The sequence below is a fragment of the Eucyclogobius newberryi genome, unplaced genomic scaffold (assembly GCF_026437365.1).
Source record: "Eucyclogobius newberryi isolate DKJ021-1_F unplaced genomic scaffold, fEucNew1.0.hap1 SCAF_11, whole genome shotgun sequence".
In the NCBI taxonomy this organism is placed as follows: Eukaryota; Metazoa; Chordata; class Actinopteri; order Gobiiformes; family Gobiidae; genus Eucyclogobius; species Eucyclogobius newberryi.
Window position 1 is genome coordinate 1385186 of NW_027315735.1, and position 24619 is coordinate 1409804.

Genomic DNA, 24619 nt, shown 5'->3' on the forward strand with positions numbered 1-24619 from the left:
CTGATTAGAAAAGACACAACAATTTAGTGCTTTAAATAGTAATTAGCTGCTTTCATTCCTGATCTGTCTCACGTTTGGCTCATTAGCAAACAGGCAGCTGCACGTGGCTGAGATGTTCAAGGGGAATTAGAGAGCAGCAGGAGTGACGGCAGGACATGAAAGGCTGTGTAGCTCTGATCTGATGCGCCTCTCAGTTTAGTGAATGGACAATGATGATAGAACGCAACGGGTGAGCATAATGTAGGGCACCGTGCTGAGGAGTTCATGACTTACAAGTGTGTAACTTAGTGTTGTAATTGGGCCAAAACCTTGGTCTGGTTAATACTTCGATGGAAGATTGTTGGGAGTACAGTACAGTGTCATAGTACTAGTCTCATAGTCTCAGTTACAATATTTAGGCAAGGCAAGTTTATTTGTAGAGGCCAATTAGTACAGAAGGCAATTCAAAGTGCTTCACACAACAGGAAGCACTTTGTGAACAACAATTTTGCCGACATGAATCATATATTTTGTTCGTGCTAATCTATTGGCCCACACTGGTAGTGTGAGCCACATTAGTGCCAAACATGTTGACATTAAATTGAGCTACGCCTAAACTCTATCACAGGGGACCTCTTTGTAGCTAAACCTTTTATTTATCCTTATAAATCTGGTAAACGCATATTCTTCCCTTTGTAACTCCTTATGTACACCCATTTTGCACTAATTTGCATAGACGTATATCTGCTTTGTTCTCTCTGTCTGGTACCACTGCAAAGCCTCGACTCAAAGCGGAGCATCCTGATCCTTCAGTAAACACCTTTAACTATCTACCAGTGTCCGAGTCTTTCTGTACAACACGCTACGTTATTACACTAATATACCATTGTTTTCTTTTATTTCTTCAGTGACATAAGTTATTGCATTGCATTGTGTTGATCTGTAGTCTTGAAGCACTTTGCTCCTAGGGGACAATCGTAATCAGTCTGGTGCAAAGCTGTAATTACAGCGTTGGGACAAGGTCGGACTTTCCCACCTTTAAGAGCCTTATGACCGCAATGATCTCAATTAGCTCATATGGCATCACTGACCACTTAACTGGACTGAAATGAATAAAAATGTGATTTAGCCAGTAAATGGTCAAATGTGTTGCAGAATGACCACATTGCAGGTAGTTGATCATAACAGTTCACAAATCCTTCCCAATCAAACATTACAATACGTTTTCAAAGAACAAAACCAAAACAAGTCACCAATAAAACATCACACAATTGAAACCTTTCCTCTGATGTACAGTTGTCATGGGATACCGCTGTCCGTGAGGCTGATCCTGGAACTAAACCTGGACTAGACCAACACTAAACTAGGACAGGAACAGGACAAAGCCAAGTCATCGTCAGGACTAAACCGGGATCATACCAGGAACAAGTGAACGTATCGATTTATTTGACCTCCACCACACTCATCATATGAAATGGTCAATAACAGAAACAAACTGTTGTGGCTGAGAGACAATATAATAGCTTCGGTGTTAGAGTTACTTTTCATATGTAGATTGATAAAAGACTGTTTATGTTTGGACAGGGCGTGGTTGGTGAGGTGGGGGTTAACGCTCTGGCCTCATTGTAAGGAGGTTCCTGGGTGGTATCTATGTGTTTGGATGTTCTTCAAGATGCTATGTAGGTATTGCACTCCAGTTTCTCCTATGTCCAAAATCCTTCTGCGTCATCTGCAATGTCTCCGTCCAACTTTAAACAAATAACACTATTGCATTTATGAATTTCTATGAGAAACTGTGGTAACAACAGTCCCTGGTGAGGAGTCGTGCTGCACTTCAGTGGAGAACAAAGACCTCGCTGTGATTGAGATGTGAGAGAAATCATTTTGACTTGTGTTGTAGACATTATTCAAAATGTTAGGGCTGTGGGACAGGATTGTGAAATGACTAACTGACAATTTTCTGAATAGCATTACAATTCTGATTAAATTTGAAAAATATGCTTTGATTGCTGAAGTATGTGCATTTTTAAAAATACCTAGAAATACTAACATTTGAGAGAAAAAGGAAATATGGAAATCTAAAAAAATACATGAATACATTTCTGAACATCTAGTCTACAGGGAAAGCATCAAATAGCACACTTCAACAAAAAAATAAATTGTAAATCACTCTATGAATTTCAACCAGCCCCTCAGAGCTGTGTGCACATCCCTGGCCCTTTAGGACAACGGATGGGAATTTGTCTTTTTATATTTGTTCTTTCATTGATGTTATAATTATCTCCCCATTAAGATGCACTGTCTTAATCAGCTAAATGAGAAAATAAACAACACAACCAGCAGTCGTGTGCTCAGCTCGTAACCTCTTGTACACGACACAGATGCACGAGGAGCACAAACTTGTTGCAGATAGAAAAGTGACTAAAATGTGGATCCCTTTAATACCAAACTGTGGAACCTTACAGTCAAAGCTATCGCATCACCTTTGAAACTAGCAGGAGGCAAACTCTCCAAGAGCCCCTTTAACCTGTTACCATCCACCTATTTTCGCCCTGTGCACAATGGTTGGACATACCCAAATGGCATTGCTTATTAAAAGAGGATCTTATGTTCCACATGCAAGTGTGATACATCATTAGAAAGCTTAGGCCTTCTAGTTTCTGCAGATGTGCACATGTCACACTGTCAGGGCTTCAGAACTTACACTACAGAGGCCCAAACATAAACAAAACATCCTTTTTTAGTCTCGCCTGAATATTGTCAATTTGTAATGGTCCTGAGCATGACATACTTCATTGTGTGCATATGCTGTTCACTGTACATTATGTTTATCTTGTTGACAACAACTGTGTACAGTTTCAGATCTCTAGAACAGGCATTTTGGTGCTGTTGACCTTTTTGTATCAAAAAGTATATTCGGAACAAGTGATCCAAATATGTGCCAACTGTGCCAAACTGTTTTATTACAATTTTAGCACCTCTATGATCATAAAACATACATTTTGATGTTTTGTAGGCCACTAATAGCAATTATAACTGCTAAAAACAATATATGTGAAAATGTGTAAATATGAGTTTACCCATGAATTTCCCATATAGAGGTTAAAAAATATATATATATATATATAATATTTTTATTTTATTTTTGTATTGGTATAATAATACATATATCTAACAAAATGCACGTCCAAAAGGCTAATAAAATCAGAAAACGTTATGCGCAAAATCCTGCCGAGAAATCTGTCTCTTTACAGCCTTCCCGGAGCCTTACGCACGAGAATACAGAAGATTCTGTGTCAATAAGGCCTTTGTCCCGCCCCTCTTTCTAAAGCTATTCTCATTGGCTAGAATAATATGTCAATCAAATTCTTCTACGTCATTCACACGCGGCGCTATTTAGATGTAAACAGACTAATCCATGTGCGTTGCAAGCGGCGCATTTTTTTTTGCGGAGGCTGTAGCAAACAAACCCGTGGACAGAAAAATTGGTGGATGGTCTCATTCTGTAGGTAACAGTCTGAGGAAAAGAAGGATATCCAACATGATTTTATAGGTCAAACAGGTCATTTGTTATGGACGGAGAAATGCGCCGGACAAGCGCATTCTCGTCCGGCGAGAAACGAAGAAAAGTTTGTTTACTTGACAATATCTCGAAATTGGATAACTTCAGGAAAAATACGAGTGGATATTGTTTTTCAATGATTCCTTACGGACAGACTGAGTACAAGAATGTACAGAATTAAAGCTGTTTCGTCCGTCATAAACACAAACAGGACATGCGTTTGTAAAAGTTGAGACTTTCTCACAAACTATTGGCAATTGCTTCTTGGGGCAAATTATTCAATGTAAATCAATGACATATTCGTTTTGTTGAGAAAATAAGCTTTAAAATGATGTATGGCTTGCTGGTATTGACCACAGAAATAAAAGTGATGATGTAAGAGAATATTTGAGATATAAAAAATGCTCGCCGGCGGACAGGTGGGTGGTAACAGGTAAGGTGGTATGGATGATTTTTTTCATCATTTTTTTATCATATTTCCTCGTGGCGTGGATAAATCATTAGTCCTGCCACGTATCAATCATAAAACGCACCTATCGTTCACCTGCAGCCGCGTCAGGCTCGTCCCCACGTTTCTGCGTGCCTAAGCGCATGGATCTATCATAATATAGTTCCCTCAGTGTACGGAGCAAAATGAAGATGGAGAAAGACAGTTGGAGCTGACGCAGAAGTGGACAGAAATCTACGGGAGACGAGAGATGCGATGTGATCCGTTGCACTAATAAACAAACACACGTGTGTGTTGTATCAGTCCACACGGGGGAGTGGCATGTGCACGGGGGAGTGGCATGAGCACGGGGGAGTGGCATGAGCACGGGGGAGTGGCATGAGCACGGGGGAGTGGCATGAGCACGGGGGAGTGGCATGTGCACTTCCGCCTGCGTTCTCAAATCGCCGAAAAATCGTCCATACCGCCTTTAAATAATTGCAATCTTTACTAATTGTAACAATTCAATTTGATCTTTTGCTTTACTTGTAATTAATAAGATAAGATAAAATAATCCTTTATTGTCTACACATGGGGAAATGTCATTGTTGCAACGCAGTAGATACACAGGAAAAGGACAGATCACTTATAGGAAGTTTAAAAAACACTCTTAATATATAATGTGTGTAGAGAATCTCACAGCCCTGTGTAAAATGTGTTTCAGGAAGCGTTTGGAAAGGCACGGCAGCAGTGATCAGCACGGCACACGTCCTACTGTCAACTCCACGGCGAGCACAGATCCAAGCAACTTTGTGATTTATACTCCTTTGGAAACGCTTCTTTACCGCTGCAGTGATTGGAATTCTGTCAGCACCCGTGGACTGCACCCGGAGGAAAAGCATCCCTCTTGAAGGAGTGTTATTCGTTTTGTGAGTGACAGACAAAAAGTATAATCATTAAAAAACATATTTCTATAAAGCAGAAGTAACGTTTTCATCTTAGGCTGAACAAAATAATATGTCTGTTTGCCGTAACCCGACCGATCCGGTACGAAATTAGCCGACTGAAAAAAAATATCAGCATTCTGTTGAAAAAACGTCAAAATCTTTTATTTTTCAATGACTTTGCCGACTCACCGACCGGTCTGTCCTGAACCGCCGTGTCAAATATTTTTATCAAGCTGGTAAACCTATCTTACCAAAATAAAGGATAGCAGCGTACAAAAGGTCAATTAAAATATCTTAAAATCGTGAGATTTAGTCTCCCGATCGGGTTGATAGAGACATTTTCCGTCATTGACTGTTGAAGCCTGACCCCTGGACTGTTGAAGCCTGACCCCTGGACTGTTGATGCCTGACCCCTGGACTGTTGAAGCCTCTGACCCCTGGACTGTTGAAGCCTCTGACCCCTGGACTGTTGAAGCCTGACCCCTGGACTGTTGAAGCCTGACCCCTGGACTGTTGAAGCCTGACCCCTGGACTGTTGAAGCCTGACCCCTGGACTGTTGAAGCCTCTGACCCCTGGACTGTTGAAGCCTCTGACCCCTGGTCTGTTGAAGCCTGACCCCTGGACTGTTGAAGCCTGACCCTTGGACTGTTGAAGCCTGACCCCTGGACTGTTGAAGCCTGACCCCTGGACTGTTGAAGCCTCTGACCCCTGGACTGTTGAAGCCTGACCCCTGGACTGTTGAAGCCTGACCCCTGGTGGTCACTCCAAGTCAAAAAATTGCAAAATTTTGATCTTTTTTTTGCCTTCAAAGTAAAAAAAATAAGAATTTACCGTCCGACCCACTTGAAAAATGTTGACTCGGGTTGCAGCAAACATACAATATATTTGGGGTAGCCTTGTTGAAAGTCTTTGTATGTCCCTATGATGGTTAAATATGTATTTTCGGGGTGTTTGAAGTGTCCGTCGTCGCCCCCTGCTGTCTCTGGGCAGAAAACCAGCCTTGCAACTTTTACTGACATCGACCCAACACACATGACACACATGCTGTAAACACACAGAATTGTGGCCATGGGCTCATTTCCATCCATTCTCCCAGTCACTCTCACAAACACACTCTCTTTCATACACCAGCACATGGACACTGGAGCCAAGGGTGAAGAGTCTTGCTCAAGGACACAACGACAGAATGCACTATCGCCTCCCTGTGGCACCTGGTATTTCCGCAGTGTCCCATTCGAGTGCTAACCCTGCTTAGCTTCTGAGATCTTAAGAGATTCTGAGAAATTGGTATTTTTTGTTTTTGTTTCGTCACAATGTCCCAAAAAGACAATACAGGCACAAGTTTAGACATTTCAGAGAAAGTCTTTGGTCCTTATGAAGTGAGACAGATCTCCGCTTGTAGAGGGACAATGGGAAGTTTGTGAATAAAGGTGCATAAAGCGTATCTTTTGTTATAAGGAGATGCTCTTTTGTGCAGAGGTGTTTGTCCAAAGTTATTTGAAGATGTGCTCTGTAAAGTTTAAGAGAAAGTGTGTTTGAAGCAGTTGTTCTCAAACAGTGGCTGACCCCGACATGTACACTATAATCCAATGAGTTCCAAAGTTTTACTCCAGCCACATAGTAAGTATTAATTCTCAAAGTTTAAAACCCAAGCAGAAGGGTATGAAGTAGCATGTTTTTACTTAAATGTACATGATTTGACAATGATGATCCAAGTATCCGTGGATTTGTGTCACCTCTCTCTCTCTCTCTCCCTCTATAGTATTACTATAGAGTACTACTATAGCTTAATTGTGAACAGGAAGGCTACTTAAAATATGAGTTTGCCAATGTTTTACTAAATCTTTGACATCCTGCACTATTCAGTCGCTGGTCTCTGTTTTTAATCAGAAGACGTTGCTAAGCACAAACAAGTTAAGAATCTCCAGCACCACTTATCGTAAAGCCCTGCTGCGCTGATGTCACTGAGTCACCAAAGTCATGAAATAGACTTTAAGAATGTCACTGATCTCATCTGGTCAGAAAACCAAACTTAGGCTTTGCAATAGTCTTGTAGCTGTGAAGTAAAGTATGTTCTTCACTGCTGCTCACAGCTCCGTTTATTTGGCAATTGCTTTCAGTCACACAGACCTAATTGGGTGCAATTGCAGTTGAGCCCAGCTGTGTGGACAATCCTGGAGGCCACAGCTGCTTGTCAAGGCCCACTTTCGATAAATGTCAGAGGCTAAGCAAGCGCCTGGTCTAATGCAAATGATTGTTTGCATGTAAGTCATTTCACCCAGATTTCCTGGTATGAATCTGGTGTGTGCGTGATTGGTGGTGGTAAGAGGGGTCGGTAGTGTTAATAGTCAGTGGTGTATTCATGTGCATTTAACTGATGAAAATAGAGTGTTTATTTTACCATTATTATTAGCATTATCTTGTTACGCTAGATGTTTTGATTTTTTTTTAATTTTATCTTTATTTTTCTCCTCCATTCCTTATTAGGAAATGAGAGTTCTTCTATTAAGAGTTTTTTTAAATTTCCAATAAGTGATCTGTCCGGAGTGTCTGCCAGTGTGGTCCAATAGATTTGGTTTTTGCATCCGGCGAATCACTGAGCACGGACACAATTTATGACTCATGCCAGCAAAATTGTTAAATTGAATGAATAGAAATGAAGCTTTTTGCGATTTCTGTCATGTCTTTGTGATTTTAATGCATTTTCTCCCCCTGTTGTGAGAAGCACTTTGGAATTGTCTTGTGTACGAATTGTGCTCTACAAATAAACTCGCCTTGAGTTGCCAAGGACTGGTCCCCTCGGACTTTTTCAGGACGTGAATGACAATAACATGCATGAGAATAAACAGAAAGTGAAAAAAAAGCAATTCATAGTGCTGTTTGTGGATAGGTTTTACAGGCCAGTGACAGCTCGTGGGACGTGGTAAGAAGGGCCAGACATTATAAAGTGTGACGACTCATCCAAGCCTATTCTTTAAAGTCATTTGCTCCGGAAACGTTGACATTGGTCCCGTTTAAGATGGTATTAACAAGGGCCAACTGCTTATTTTATGGCACTATTTTCTGTTCGCCTGTGACTGGTGTGCGGCAGGTGACGGGATCCCTCCCTTTGGGCAGAGCTGAGAGGCCCGACTCTGTGTGGGAGATGTGTGGTTTAATAAAGATAGTTCAGCGGTCATATGTCAAAATGAGCCCTGGCTACCGAATGCAGCCTTTGTCTTTAAGCATGATTGTAAAAACATTTTGTAAAACAATCAATTTTAAATAAAAGAGAACAAATATTCCAACTATGAATATTGCCTATACTGTCTCTTACTTATAACTTATAATTGGAGTTTTCATTCTAAACCTAAATTCACAATACAATGTATTGTCAATCCAAGTCCACGCTCTGAATGAGTGATTCCCCAGTCAATATTTCATATTTGTTCAAAATAATAGTTTTTGATAACCATTGTTCTGTTCTTGTTGTACTTTTTGATATGACTCACACATGTATTACCTGTGTAAAAAAGTGGGGGCAAATGAGACCGTATAACTCTGTTTATGATTGCCCACCTAGTGCTCTGTCTCCACAGTGTCTACGTTCACTGGTGGAAGTGTGTGAATTAAATGAATTAAAGAGGGAATTTATGGGTGTCTCACAATTTGATTTGATTACAATTAAGAGGCTCATGACCCAATGTGTGAACGATGCATCCGTAAATCTATTAAACTTGATTGATCAAGGGTCTCCAACCGTTTTGCCTCAGTGAGCTACTTTCACTAGAACAAAGCTACTTTGAGCTACTCATGTTACAAAACATTGTATAGCTTATTGTAGAAAAAGATTAAGTTGTAGTCATCTGGACACTGTTTTTAGAAAAACAAGACATTTCGACTCTCATCCAAGAGTCAGAGAACACCACATCCTTTCAATTTCAGTGACATTTTTACAGACAGATTCAGGGCTGTGCCATGGGCTCTCCGGTCTCTCCATCGGGGCCATCTTGTATATGGAGCAGTTTGAGAAGAAGACACTGACCTCTTTTCAGGCACTGATGTAAGTCTTTTGTACCGCTACGTGGATGACACATTTGTGACAATCAAGAAACAAGAGCTGGAAGTGTTCTCAGAGCACATCAATGCTGTGGACCGAATATCAGGTTCACAAGAGAAGACACTAAGGAGAACGACTTGGCCTTTTCTCGATTGTTCCACGATCAGAGGAGAGGACGGGAAGCTCCAAATAGAAGTATATAGGAAACCTACACCCAAACTCTGCCTGTTTATTTTAAACCAGGCAGCACTTTAAGACAAAAACTGGTTCACCCTAAGGACAAGATACCGACACAAAAACAGAGCAAGTACATAGTGAGAGGAAACAGCCTCTTCACAAGAGGCTTTTTCAGCACAGAAGACACTCGAGTTCAGGACCACAGAGCGCCGTGCATCTTCATCTTAAAGCCACAAAGCACTCTATCAAAGACAGTGAGGTGAAGATTCTAAGCAGGAGAAAAGACTGTTTGAAAGAAGCGTTATGAATCCTTCTTTTAATCCAAAATGGAGATTTAAGATTGAACTTTCCTCTGGTATATAACAGTGTGTTGAAACCCTGGAGCGGGAGACGCCCAGGGCCTTCTGATGTTAATCCAATACTCCCTTCAGGAGGTCCTGGTAAATATCTGAGTTCCCAGACTCGAACCGCGGGTGGAGAATTACTCTTTATTTTAGTTTATTTTTTCTATCACAGTGTCCAGATGATACAACTGAATATTTTTCTACAATGGAAGACTCCTGGACAAATGAGGGATCACACCAACTTATTTTATAGCTTATTTTGGTCAAAACAAACTAATTTCTATTGTCTAAACATTTATCTCAATATATAAGCAATTATGTATGGTTCAACACTCAGTTATTTGTTCATAGGCAGAGGCAAAACAGGTGGGTCTTTGAAGAAAGTAAAGTCCTGTATTCTGGTGAACAGGTTAAGGCATGAGGCCATTTAGATATTTATAGATAGATATTTAGTTAAAAATTATAAAATTGTATGTAGACACTAGCTAGGGATTTTACTCGTTTTATTGTGATCTGACACAGGCTAATGTACACATAGCTTTGTGTTGGTGGTGTAATAATAATAAATATAGCCGCAAGCGGCAATGATCGGCCCTCGCCACGCCGCCGCCAATATAGCGCTTTTCAGTGACCCAAAGACGCTGAACATATATAAAAAAGGGGGGGGTATTTACAGACAGGGGGGGACAACACGTACAGAACACATTAATATACAGATAAAATGAACAAGACAGAAGAAGTAGAGAGAAAAAGATGGGGATGTAACAGGGGGTAGAAGAGTAGGCAATGGGGTAGAGGAGGCTAGGGGTAGGGGAGGTCATAGGCTTGGGTGAAGAGGTATGTTTTGAGGCGGGATTTGAATGTTGTGAGTGAGGGAGAGTGGCGGACAGGTTGGGGGAGGGAGTTCCAGAGTCGGGGTGCTGTTCGGGAGAATGCTCTGTCGCCAAAAGTTTTGAGTCGGGATGTTGGTGCAGTCAGGGTGAGAGAGGAGGAGGATCGGAGAGCTCGGGTGGGGCGGTGGGGGATGAGGAGGTCAGACAGGTAGGGGGGGGCAAGGTGGTGAAGAGCTTTGAAGGTGAGGAGGAGTATTTTAAAGTTTATGCGCTGCTTGATGGGGAGCCAATGGAGAGAGCGGAGAACGGGAGTGATGTGATCACGGGACCGGGTGTGGGTGAGGAGGCGGGTGTGGGTGAGGAGGCGGGTGTGGGTGAGGAGGAGGGTGTGGGTGAGGAGGCGGGCAGCGGAGTTTTGGACCATTTGGAGTCTGTGGAGGGAATGGGAGGAGATGCCAGTGAGGAGGGAGTTGCAGTAGTCGAGGCGGGAGGAGACACTTCTGTTTATCTGCAGACTTTTATGAGAAAGCTACAGCCCACATGCCTCTATTCTATGACACAATGTGGATTAGTTTACAGCAGTTTATCCGCACATTCTTCACTAAAGCTTCTTTTCAAGTGAAGCTGTGGCATCTTTATAGGATGTGAAATAGAAGTTCACACTTGCGGTGGCGACTCACTTTTTCGCCCTGTGAAAGCCTTTTTAGCCCCAGACAAATCCTGAGCAGACAGATATATTGGGTGTGACACTGGACAGCTGTAAGGACAGGGCAGCCCACAGTGTGACCGCTGCTGCTCTGAGAGACGAGGCAGAGGCCGGACACAGACAAACTAAAAACAGGGTTCAGAATTGCTTTCTTAGCATTGACGATGCATCTAAAAAACTATTATTTTTAAGAATGCATGAGAGGTTCCTTGATGTTATAAGCTCGGAGTGCTCGAAAGGATTTGGGAATTTGACATTATTGTCCAGCTGAAGATTATGACAATACTGCAGGGTTTGTGTTGATGTAGGCGACCTTAATGTGCAGGGACACATGAAGAGCCAATTCCACTCGGGCCCCTTGTTGTGGTGGAAAACGCACGACTAATTCGATCCGTCTATAAACGAGTGAAGAGAATCTTTGAGACGTGAAAAGCTGCAGAACACACATTTGTCCTGAAACAGCGCTGTGCTCCTGACTAACACTCATTACAGCGCATAAGTAGTCTTATTACAACTTGGCAACAACTTTTAGACCATGTTCTTTTCTGGCGCATTCTAAAGTAGAAGTTAACTAATTCAACAGGTTTTTCTGCCTGTTTCTGTTTCTCATCCCCAAAGTAACCATTGCCCATGTTTTTTTTGTTTTTTAAATAAAGGATTTTTTGGCCCGAAGGCTTTATTAGACAGGACAATGTAGCGTGAAATGGGGATGAGAGAGAAGGGAGGACATTGTCAGGTCCAGGATTCGGTCTAGGATTGGCTGCACACGGAGCCTTAACCACTCGACCACAGAGCAGCACCTCCCACTGTTTTCTGCAAAGCCTGGATTGAATGTGAATTCAATGAGCACGTAGCTCATAATTGCAGATAGTGAAAACTCGTGACTGTGTAAACACCAAACTAAAATCAAGTTTTTCTAACAGCCATAATTGTATCCGCCTTGACCGTAGAATGTGGAGGAGCTGCTAAAGGGCATGTTCTTCACAGGTCTGATTGATCGGGGGCTTTTACCTCATGTAGTGAGGGAAAAGGTAAGTCTAATGGAAGCATTACCTGCAAAGACCATTTCTATGGAAACACTGAATAGATCTCAAATCTGATAGAATTTTAAAGGATTTTCTCCTGTAATGGTCTGGTGGCGTCACCTGCTTGTCTCCATGGATATATCAATACTGTGGAACATTTCAGGAAAAATAATATCTCCATATGGACAAGTGGATCCGCCACCAGAAGACTTCTCATCACTCATTTCCCCCTAAAACGCCCGACTAAAATGAGCCCCAACTCAACCTGAAGCTGTTCCTGAGCCTTTGAAGAACAAACATGTCTGTGCTCTTTGAGAAGCTGCTATTGGATCAAAGCTAAAGCCACGTCACTGAAATGAGGTTTAAACTTGAGATGAAAAACATTTTTTTTGAAAGAAATTGATTACTCCAAACCCACAAATAAATAAATATTGACTACAGCCGTAATAAATAATCACAAATGTTACATTTTAAATAACACATGCATGGATATTGTTCAGCATATCAATTCAAACCAGGGCTGACTTGATTGTATGAAGAAGTGAGGTACTTACAGCACACACTGGACCTGGTGCCCGCCGTGTTGCTTGGCATCCCAAAGTACTTGTCGAACAAATGGGGCCATCCATTGTTGTCTCCTGGAAAAGAGCAGAACAAAATGTCAATGTGTATGTTTAGTATGTTTTTTCATCAGTTTATTCTTTCAATACAACAGTGTCTTTTTGGTATTTCATTTTGCATCCACAGAATTCATATATTGTAAATGTAACTGCCATTTTCTCAAACTACACACAATACAACCATTAAAGCAGCACTACACACACCAACACTTTACAATATTGTAGGAAAACAACAACAAAATGTCGTTACATTTGTGAGAGAAAACTAAAGAAAACGTTTCAAATTGATCAGTTATATGTTAGGGTTTGTTCACCTAATGGCTTGCCTTAATAGAAAAAGTGTTTTAAAACAAATGTCCCAAAGTGTGTGTGGGGTAGAGAATAACAAACATGTATCTCACATGTCGAAACCTTCATTCCGTTTCACACCGGACTGCGTGTGAGAGTACCTACGGCCACAGGAAAGCCACGGATATTTCGGTATTTCAGGGTGTGTGGGAAAGGTCAGAACTGCAGGTTTTGTCAACGTGATGTCAAATACTGGTAATTGCTCAAATGGAGAAGAGGGAACTAAATGTCTCATACCAATCTGCTCGAGCATTAATTTAAACTCCGGCAGAACCTTTGCACATTTACATAACGAATGGCTCTACTGATGGATGCTAATGTCTTTGAGAGCGGACAGACATCTTCGACGCCCTGATCTTGGGTAACTAGACTCCAAATCTCCATCTTGCTCCTGGTTGATTGATGTGCCACGAGTTTGATAGTCTTGATCTTTGATTGGCTTGAAGAGGGATTCTCTTTTGTTCACAAACGGCCTTGATCGAGGTGCAATGCCCGTGCTTCCAATCCACAGACGAGTCAAGTCCCTTCATCAGAATCGGTTTCATTCACTTGTCAAGGAACAATTCACAAACTAGGACCTTGCTTCAACATTAAGGTGCAACATAAAACACATCATATTAATAACAATATATATTAAGAATAGACTTTGCTAAAAATGCTAAAATAAAACGTGGAGAATACGAGTGATTCATATATAATACATGCACAACAGGGTCACAACAAAAGAGTCAAACTGGTAATGCAAAACAGTGGATAGGACATGACTGATTAAAGTGACAGGTGCTATTCAGGTGTTATTGTGCCACAAAGTGTTCATGAGTCCAACGGCGGGAGGTTCAGGCCGAGGCGTGAAAGGCCTAACTGACAACAGTGATCCAGCGTGTTGTGCGCTCTGGTTGCGACTTTAATCAACTGCCTGTTCTTTGGTAGTTAATGTGACTCATTAATGTTAAAATCCCAAAGGATGCTAAACAAGGAGTCCGGGAAGGTCCTCCTGCACATTCAAACTCGGTGGAATGTAAACAGTGGCTAGAATGAGGCAAACTCACATGGAGAGTATATTAGTTTGCAGCTAATGAAGAGATATTCCCGTGAGAGGCGGGAGAGAGCGGTGAGAGTACAGTACAAACGTTTATACAGTACTTTTATTTGTTAAACATTGGTTTTGTTCCTTGCTTTCAATGTTTTATGGAGTATTTCATTGTATAATAACTAAAAAAATAAAGGTTTCTACTTCGCGGATTTCGACTCCCGCGGGTTCTTCTTGGAACGTGACCCCCGCGATAAACGAGGGATCACTGTACATCGATTTTAGTGTGGATAATGTATATATAGTGCTAGTGTGGCCTGCAGTGGTGCGAGGAGTGCTCTGAGGAGGGACATGAAGACTGCATTCTCTGTGTACTCTTAGGGCATTAACATTGACCCCATTTGTCTCAGTTAAACACTACTTGCCTATACAATGTGGTGATGTTATCTGAAACCCAGCAATGGCCTTTTACAATGCACCAGGCGGATGTAAATTTGTAACAGAAAATGTCCGTTAACCTGCTTCAGTTTAATAAATACAGTAAAACTCTGTTGTGAAACCATGAGATTATATGAGACTTGTCTTGGTTGTCTAGCCTTTCCTTCAGCGAAAGAAGTTAAACAACTCGTTATGTATCCTTTCTGGTGGAGTATTGTTTGCCTAGAATGTTCAATAGTATGTCATTAAACTTATCTGTCTCCATGGAAACAACAATCAAGTTTAATCTGGTTCCCAAGACTGGTTTGACTTGGTGCGTCTCACGCTCAGGAGACATAACTAACAAACTGTTTTCTTAGCTGTGTCTGAATCATAAGGCCGATTTCAACAATTCACAAATAAGTTGTTAAGTAATTCCAAGTTTGTCGCGCTGGGAGACGTGGCAAAAGCTAGAGTAAACAGGAACCAACTTTAACTTCTCTGCACCTCTAATCTCTGTTTCTGTAATGCTCTGGGTTTGGCTAAAGTCAGATGCATTAACCACCCAAAATATAAATTTCTAATCTTGAGGCGAGTGGTGTGCATCCATAAACAGAAAACAGGTGATGCTAATGTGTACTAGCTTTGTTTTGCTAAGCTCAAAATATAAGCTGGAAATACTGCGATTGGTGAGAAATGATTCTTTTCTGTTTGTACTGGACTTGCCATCTTGTTTTGACCTGAGTCTGTGTTCTCTCTTATCCAATCATCTTTCACTAAAGGGTTCTAGGAGCCAAGAAGAACCAGAACACCTTGGAAAGCTTTAGACTTTAGAGGGTCCACTTTGGACCGCTTGACTGAGCTGTGGAGACACTTTGGAACGGGACCTAACAAGCCGAAGCAGTTACAGGTCAGACCCCGCACACAGTAAGAAAGCATCAAGCTATTTCTGAGCAATATAAGTTACTGCAAGTTCACACATAAACCACCTTCATTCAGTTTTGCAAAGATCATATCTGACAACAAAAGGAGAACTCTTTGCATTTTCCCCTCAGAAAGTAACAGTTTCCGAGCTTGAAAACGCTGGTTCCCTAGATATTAGAAAAGTGACTTCAATGCAGTGTCTGATGTATTTGGAAAGTCTTCCTGAGCCACGTTTATAAAGCCTTTATCCCCTGCAGCTCCCGCACCACATCATCATCTCCATTTCCACCAGTCTAACCACCAAATACTCCAAAAAATGGCCAAAGATGAATCCTTTATTTTTCAATGATTTTTTTTCAACCTGAGACGTCTTAAGCTTTATCTTATCCTTTTAATCTTAGACCAGACTCATTAAGGATTCATTTTTTGTATTTCATGTTTAAGTGACAGTGTCCCAATTAGTATCCCAAACGTTCAATGGATTTCTGCTCAAAGCTATAGCCAAACGTTTGATATTAACTTGATAAACGTTTTATATACTCTTAATGCGAGTGTGAAGCATTTTAAATTAGGCTACAAATAGTAGCTGCTGATTTTGAAGTTTAGATTATTAGATGCTTTGCAATTTGAGTGCTGAGGAAAAGACCGCCTCAAAGATGGGTCAATTAAATCAAATTAAATTAGATCAGAATTTATTTGTCAACCAAATAGTAAAGGTGGCATTTATTATTATGTATTTATTTTCACAAGCATTTTAACTTCGTTGATCCAAAATGGACTCAATGTAACATGACTTACTCCTTTCTATGGTAGAATGTCATCGTTTCCATACTTTCCATGTTTTTGTCCCAACTGTCAAAGTATTAAACGATTTATATTCTCTTTATTAAGAAAACATCTGTTATGTTTGGGTGAAGTCAGTTGCTCATGTATCAGACCCCATATCAGAGTAACAACGTAATATTGTTCATTCTTTTGGTTGACATGATCTCTTACATACTGTATTTTCCGCACTATAAGACACACTTAAAAGCCTTTAATTTCCTCAAAAACCGTCCGTGCGCTTTATAATCCGGTGCGCTTAATATATGGATATTTCTGGTTGTGCTTACTGACCTCGAAGTGATTTTGTGTGGTACAGGGTGTATAAAGAAGATTCAGCACGTCTAGAAGCACGTATACGGTACTCATTAACCGGAAGTCCTGACAACATGTATGCAAGGCATTCTGGGAACAGTAGTCTACCGCTACACACGGCGCTCGCGGCGCTCTGTCAAAACGTAAACTACATAATGGCCCTCAAGAGGCAACCGTTGTGATTCTGGGCCTTACAAAAATAAATTGAATTGAATTGAATTATACGTCAGGAACACCGCCGACACCTAAATTAAAGGCACAATGGACGATTCTTCGGCGATTTGAGAACACAGGCGGAAGTGCTCATGCCACTCCCCCGTGCGCATGCCACTCCCCCGTGCTCATGCCACTCCCCCGTGCTCATGCCACTCCCCTGTGCACATGCCACTCCCCCGTGTGGACTGATACAACACACACGTGCGTTTGTTTATTAGCGCAACGGATCGCATCACATCTCTCGTCTCCCGTAGATTTCTGTCTTGACTTCTGCGTCTTCATTTTGTCCCGTACACTGAGGGAACTATATTATGATAGATCCATGCGCTTAGGCTCGCGGAAACGTGGGGACGAGCCTGACGCGGCTGCAGGTGAGCGGTAGGTGCATTTTATGATTGATACATGGCAGGACAAATGATTTATCCACGACACGAGGAAATATGATAAAAAAATTGCTGAAAAAAATCGTCCATTCCACCTTTAAGGACCCCAAGAATCTTGGGCCAAGATGGCTCCTGCCAATAAACCATGGATCTATTATATTATCACAAGAGAAACGCTTACGACGTGGACTTTAAATAAACTCTGGCTAAAGTATCAGTCCACTGTGGTCCGAGCTTTCACGGAGGCCGGTCAACACTGACCTGCTGGTGACTCCAGGTCCTACAGCGTCCAGCACAACTCTTACGTTTGAGGACTTGGACGTGGATGAGGAATGAACTGAAAGGTGAGTGTTTTGTGTTGTATTTGACGTGTTTCTCAGTCAGTTGTTGTGAATGTGTCTTTTAGCGGCAGCAGAGTGTGTTTTGATGTTAAACAATGTTGATCTGAGTTTAATAAAGCTCAACTGACTGACTTATCTGTCTGTTTTGTTTAGCTTAATGTGCTTTATGTATGGACAAGTACCCATAGTATTGATGGTGCCTTTTTGTGCGTAAAATGCAAAATATGGTATTTAATTTAATTCCAACTGGCAGGGTCATTAAGAAGTGGGATTACACATAGCACACATGCATAAATAAAACATTAAGTGGAACATAACGCATTGAATTAATTGGCTGGTCATTGCACTTCACTTGGGGACTCGCCCACATGTTTTATTGAAACTCACCTCGGAAGAGCCATTATACCCTTGACTCAGACAATCATACATGAGAGTGAGCTTATGTTCTTGGTGGATTACAAAACATTACTTATTCTTTTGTGCTCCATTGGAAATACTATTACTACACACACACAGATGGATATAGTAGATTATAAGTAGATTTTAGAAAAAGCACTTTTGAACTACCATTAAGAAAGTGTTGTTCACATCATCAGGAGTATGTGTGTGTGTGTGCGTGTGCGCGTGTGCGTGTGTGTGTGCGTGTGTGTGTGTGAGAACAGATTAAAGCACATAACTACACATTATTACTCTCACACTTATGGGACGGCACAGACTCTCAAAAGCCGTCTTGCCAGATTAATAACTAACATTAGGAGTCAGTTCAAAAGTGTAAATGACGTTAACACACTCTAAAATAAGCCGTAACTTCTGTGCGTTTAAAAGCCACTGACGCTGACGCCTTTCAATGGGAATGCGGAGCAAGTATATATATACTGAGGCAGATCTCACATACGCGTTCAGCACAGTGACAATCAAAGGATCGAACAGCTCGCACTGAGGCGTTCAGTGCTTTCATGTGAAATGAATGACTTCTTCTGTGGCTGCTGCTTTGAGTCATGAATGAGAAGAAATGGGGGATAGTTAAAGAGTCTTATTCTACGGATTTCTGAGTGAAAGTGAACAATGGAAAATGGTCCTGAGTATTTCTTCGAGTAATTAGTAATCGTGTGTGAATGAATGAGCATTGAATGTGTACATCTGGAGGCAGTGTTGTGCCTGAACGCGTTCATTGAACGAAAGTTCATGAACGCGTTCATAATTTTGGTGAACGTGAACTGAACAAACGGTATTACTGCTGAAGAACGATAATATGAACGCGTTCATTCTGGTGTCTGTGAACGGCACCTTTATGAAGGTGAACTATGAACTGAACTAGTTCATTTTAAAATGTATGAACTGAACTAGTTCATGTGGAAAGTGAACTTTCCAAACACTGTCTGCAGGTATTGTATTTACGTATATAGCTGAACAATGTATATTTGTATTTGTAATTTTATATGAGACATATACCTATTTCAGGTACTTAGATTTGAAGTAGATCATCATTTTACATGTTGTTCAAACCGCACTATTGATCAAAAGGGGCTTAAAAATGAAACATGGCAACTCAAAACTGCAGAATTTCACAGTGACATTTCACCGTAAAAAGCAGCAGATCGTCATTTACATGTTTCGTTTTTTATGGCTACATGACATAGAACTTCCCATGTGTCAATCAGTGTCTTCACTTAAGTACAGGGATGTGGGCGGGGATAGGGGGAAGGTGGTAGGCTATATGTCACATTTACTGTATTTTGAATCATGTGTATTGATTTGGAAAAGCCCAATCCGGGACGGGAGGTTTTTGTAAATATTCATAGATGTAATGTTGCCACCAAATAAATACCGTATTTTCCAGATTAGTAGTCGCAACTTTTTACATCGTTTTGGCCGACTTATCCTCTGGAACGACTTATTTGTGATATTATTTGGTATTTTCACACAGCCATTTCACATGTTGATTATTTTCACACTGACAAGCACAAGAGGGCGCTCTAGGCTCTAAGCGACGCAGAAGAAGAAACGGAACTTCCTCTACATCCAGAGTTTGTAGAGTTGTTTAGAAGTGACACAGAGGAAGAAGAATTTAATGGATTTAGTGATTTGGGGTAAAACTGATGCTTTGGTAAACTTGTTAGCATGTTCTTTATGCTATAGTTATCAGAATAACTGTTAATATGTTACGTTAACATACCAGACACTTACCAAAGTTCTGTCTGTGCCTCATGTAGCTGGAGGTGTTAGCGTTAGCATACGTAATGTAGCTGAAGGTGTTAGCCTTAGCATACGTACACCTATTCACAGTGTTGGGAAAGTTCACTTTCTACATGAACTAGTTCAGTTCATAGTTCATAATTCAAAATGTTGAAATAAGTTCACAGCTCCACAAAATGAACTAGTTCAGTTCTTTTTTTCAATATTATGCAATAATTGTTCTAAATTATTTCCACAGCCCAAATACAACCACTGGCAGCAATTATTTTATTAGTTTATTGCTGAAAATATGTGTCAGATTTCATCTTCATTCAATTTTAAATCCCAATACCCAACCAGGATTTACATTCACATAGAAGGGACAGACTTCCCCATGTGTTGCTGTCCATTCAGCACCACACTAGGAGCAGTTGCAGCTTTCAGCCCCACAGTAGATTCTCAAAAACATGAGGGAAAACTTGCTGGGCAAAGTTTGCACAGAAATGTTAGATTGTTCCCATCCTCACCGACCTTATCATAAAACTTGCGTAACTGGTCGTAGGGCGACTCCTGCTGCTCTGTTGACGTCACGTTGCGGTCGCGTCAATGCTGCTTTTTGTTTTGATGCACATGTGCAGTGCGGTGCGACACGCGAAATCTCTGTCTCCGCGATCTATGGCCTCTACAACTGGAGCTCTCACACTTGCCAGACACAGGCTCTTTTGGGGAAACTTAACAGTGTTTTTCGCCTGGAAGTCTCTAGAAATCTGACACTTTATTGAACGAAAATAAAAAGAACGACACCAGTTCATATTATCGTTCGTCAGCAGTAATACCGTTCGTTCAGTTCACGTTCACCAAAATTATGAACGCGTTCATGAACTTTCGTTCAATGAACGTGTTCAGGCACAACACTGCCTATTCACCATTTCAAGATGAAATGTCTGTTCTTGGTCTTGGATTTTGTCAAGTAAATGTCCCCATAAATTTGATTTATACTCCAGAGTGATTTATATTCCTGAAAATACGGATTGTTACGGAACAAAAACAAAACATTCAAAACCAACACGACAAGATCAGAGAGAAACTAATCAAGTCAAATTGAAAATAAAAATGTAGGAAGGTGGGGCATCCAACAGACAAAGACATCTAAGGTATACAAAGGCATAACATCTACTTCAGTTTATGTAAAATTTGTCAATTTTCGAGTTGAATCCATATGTGATTTTTGTTATGTTTTTGTGATGGCCTTTTCCCAGCTGCCAGAAGTATGTTCCAAAGATATCTATTTATTGTGTCCATGGCAGTTGTTTTAAGGCCTAAATAGTTCTGAAATTGGGATCGTGGTGTCAAAAACAGACTGCAATGCCCTGTTCATTTCTGTCTATACTTTAGACAAACAAAATTCACAAGATGTAAAAATTGCTTGTGCTTTGGCTCTTAAGCCGATTAACCCAACAAAAGCAGAATGAGCTCTTCACTTTGGGTTGCCAGATCCTACGGCTAAAACCAGTTAGAAATAAATCCAAAAGGCTACGATTGCGTGTTGCGACCTAAATATGCAGGATTACTCAAACATGATTCCGGTTTCACTATTGCTTTTTATGCTGCACTTATTGTTTTCTCGTGGATCTATATTTAAAATGCATGTCATGTTTCACAGATTTGTTCATACCACATGGAGAAACTACATTATGCATGCAAGTGGACTCGTCACACATCAGCCAATCAGCAGAGAACATGTGTCATGCACCTTTAGGAATGGGCCGTACAAGAAAAAACACTGACAATAAAAGGATTGTAATTACAGTCAGTGTAAAGGTGTCTTCACATCTCGTACTCGCCTTGTTCGGGACCACGACCAGCTGGTGCGTGAATGTCTGCAGGAAAGCCACCCAGACATGCAACAGAAACATGCTAACTGGTGCTATTATGCTGAGGTTATATATTCTCACTATTTAGTCCTCATAATATATTTCAAGGGAGGGGCGAGCTGTGGATCAACCCTGTTCCTAGCTGCAGCGAGTGCTCCGCAGTTACGATGAGTCCATGACACAATTAACCCGGCTCACGCCAGATTGATGTGTCTCACTCAGAATTTAGCTCTTCACATGAATCAATCTGGGAAAGCTCTCTCCTTGAGCCAAGTTATGGACGTTAAAAAAATACTTCAAATAGTGCTGAATCCAGTGTTCAGAAAAGCACATTTCTCTCATCACAAATGTACAAAGTGACATTGTGTGCACATTTTTGAAAAAGTCATTTGTATTACTAATTACTAAATGACTGGTTCCTGTCCCGCCTGTGGGCCCTAAATGCCCTGTGAGTGGCACGTTCACCACTGGAGGGGACTGCAAATTAATCAGCGGGAGCCAAACAAGATGTCATAGGAATTCATCTTGCTGATTAGGTTTTGTTATTTTCTTCCTCTAAACGTAATTGTACAAGCCCCTCAAAAGTCTACCCCGCCACAGCATGCTCCAGGGTTTGGTGATCCCTGATCTGACTCTAAAAAGGAATGACTTATATTGATTCCTGCTTCTCTTCTTCTCATTGTCGCCCATTATGGCAAATGCTGTTGTGAATTTGGGCTTTACACAAATGTTGCATTGACAAATCCCTTTCAAGCTAAATTGATTTCTTGAAAAACATTTATTTTATCTCCCCAATCAAATCTAAGGTTAATTTATTAAAGGAGACACATTCACCTCGTTACAGTGTTTCCTCATCATTAGCAGTATTGTGATTGATCCCTGTATGTTTGAGTAATCCTGTTTTGTCCTGCAACTGAGGATCAAATGCTCAGAAAATTCCTGTTTTTACCTTCCCCTTATACAGGGTTAGGGACTTTGATTGGGTTCTAAATTGTCGCATAGAAACTTTTCAAAAATAAGAACACATAATGAATGTGAAATGTCACAATGAAGAGAGAGGGCTGTATTACGAAGCTATTTTAGGCCGCAGTTATTTTATTATTTGGTTTACGGATTTAAAAATTGAAGTATATTGAACAGGCGGGTGAAATTTAAATATAATTTAAGATTTTTTCTTCCGGGTTTTCACAAAACGGACCACGGGAGGAGGGGGACGGGGGGGACGGGAAGCGCAGGTAGATGTAACAGTAGATGTAACGTGTTTTGCATTGGTAGAACTGACGCTTCTAAGTGTGCAGCCTTAGTCACGGCAAAATGCGCTGGGGAAAATGTGGTAAACGGGCTTAAAATGTGTATTTGCGATATAAAGGAGTTAGGGCCGCGCGCGTCTTCACATGCTGCCCAGGACCGCGCGCAGGGTCCGTCACAGACTCACGCAGGAAAAATTGCTTCACGCACTCTTATCTTTTCACTTAATACCGTTTTTAATATTTCATTTAAAGGCGCCATAACATGCTTTTTTCACGTTTCGAAGTCAATCCTAAGTGTATAATTGATAATAATAAGTGTTGTGCCACACCCTTAACATAATAGTTAAGAAATATCACCCAGACCTTGGACCCCCTCACCAACCCGGAAATGCAAACGGCTTGGTTTGATATTCGCCCCCACCCTTGTGAAGAGCGATCTGGCTCCCCCGCCCAACCCGTGACGTAGTCTCAGAGCGCGTGTGTGCCCCGCCCACCCGTGACGTAGTCTCAGAGCGCGTGTGTGCCCCGCCCACCCGTGACGTAGTCTCAGAGCGCGTGTGTGCCCCGCCCACCCGTGACGTAGTCTCAGAGCGCGTGTGTGCCCCGCCCACCCGTGACGTAGTCTCAGAGCGCGTGTGTGCCCCGCCCACCCGTGAAGTAGTCTCAGAGAGAGCGTGTGTGCCCCGCCCACCCGTGACGTAGTGTGTGTCCCACAGCTGTCTGCTCCGCGCTGCGCCGCTCCGCGCGAGCGAGTGAGTGAGAAACGACAGAACTCCAGATCAACACTACTTTGAGACTAAATAAATCTGGTGTTTATTCTACAGCGTGCGCAGGGTGAGGGAGGATGATGACGCGTGCTTGCCCTTATGACGCGGTCTTGCCCCACCGCCCGTCAGTTTGGAAATTTGCGGAAAGGAAATAGTCTGTAATATAGCTAAACACTGCGGGAATAAATCAAAAAACACTCTGGCTACATATATGAAGCACAAATAGCAATGTAAGAAGGTTAAAAGCTCTGAAAAGTTGATTTTGCATGTTATGGGACCTTTGATGCTATTTTGCGTTGTCTGCGGCACTTTATAAAAAAATAATTGATAATAATTTATATTGTAGAAATCAGTGCGGCGGATCCGTAAACCAAGTAATGAAATAACTGTGGCCTTACAATGAACAAAATTAATCTACTCATGTCATACTTCAATACAAAATCATATATTCCTTTAAACCAAAGTTAGTTTTGTTTTTTTGCAATTTAATAACGCAAAGGTATTTTGAAAAATAAAGCCAGTATCTGCTGCCGCCCACGTCTTATTCTTCAAACTTTGTGTGCCTTCTGAAGAATGTGCCTGCAATGCGTTCATGCATATAGTACAATCGAGCGTCTGCCGCAGGACAAAGCATTGGCACGGCTTTATGATCAAAGCCTCCATAGTGGACAAACCCCCAGCAGGGATCAATGTTGTTCAGACAAGGCCCGTCCGCAGGGCTTCACACACCTCCAGACGCCTTCTCTGCTCAAATAAAGCAAAGCAAGATGAAGGTAGAGCTAATGAAAACAGGCAGCTCTCATTAAAGAAGGAAGATGGAACATTTAGTCAATGCGTAAGACAATGCATAGGAATCATACATGGTACATCCCATGTAGGGGCGTGTCCTCCCATGATGGTCCCTCCAGCACCTCATCATCCTCTGTTCCCCAGTGTCTGAGACATTATCTGAGCATGTCATCTGTAGGAGCCTTGTCCTTGATGTACTTATGGATCTTGGTCGTTCCGTCCTGAATAGTGGCTCTCACGCTTACTAGTCCCTGACCTCCTTAAAGGTTGAATGGACGATTTTTTTGGCTCAAATCTGAGTCTTGTTT

The 24619-nt window shown here is 41.5% G+C and overlaps 1 protein-coding gene across 1 annotated transcript in view; it reads right to left on the reverse strand.

Annotated features, from left to right (window-relative positions):
- The window catches only part of rxfp1 (relaxin family peptide receptor 1), a gene marked incomplete at its 5' end in the record, with an annotated part of 165909 nt that overhangs the window by 78119 nt on the left and 63171 nt on the right, over positions 1-24619 (reverse strand). Inside the window, one exon of the mRNA XM_072434342.1 lies at positions 12595-12678. Coding sequence (XP_072290443.1) covers positions 12595-12678 — 84 coding nt within the window. The remainder of the gene's footprint in view (positions 1-12594; positions 12679-24619) is intronic.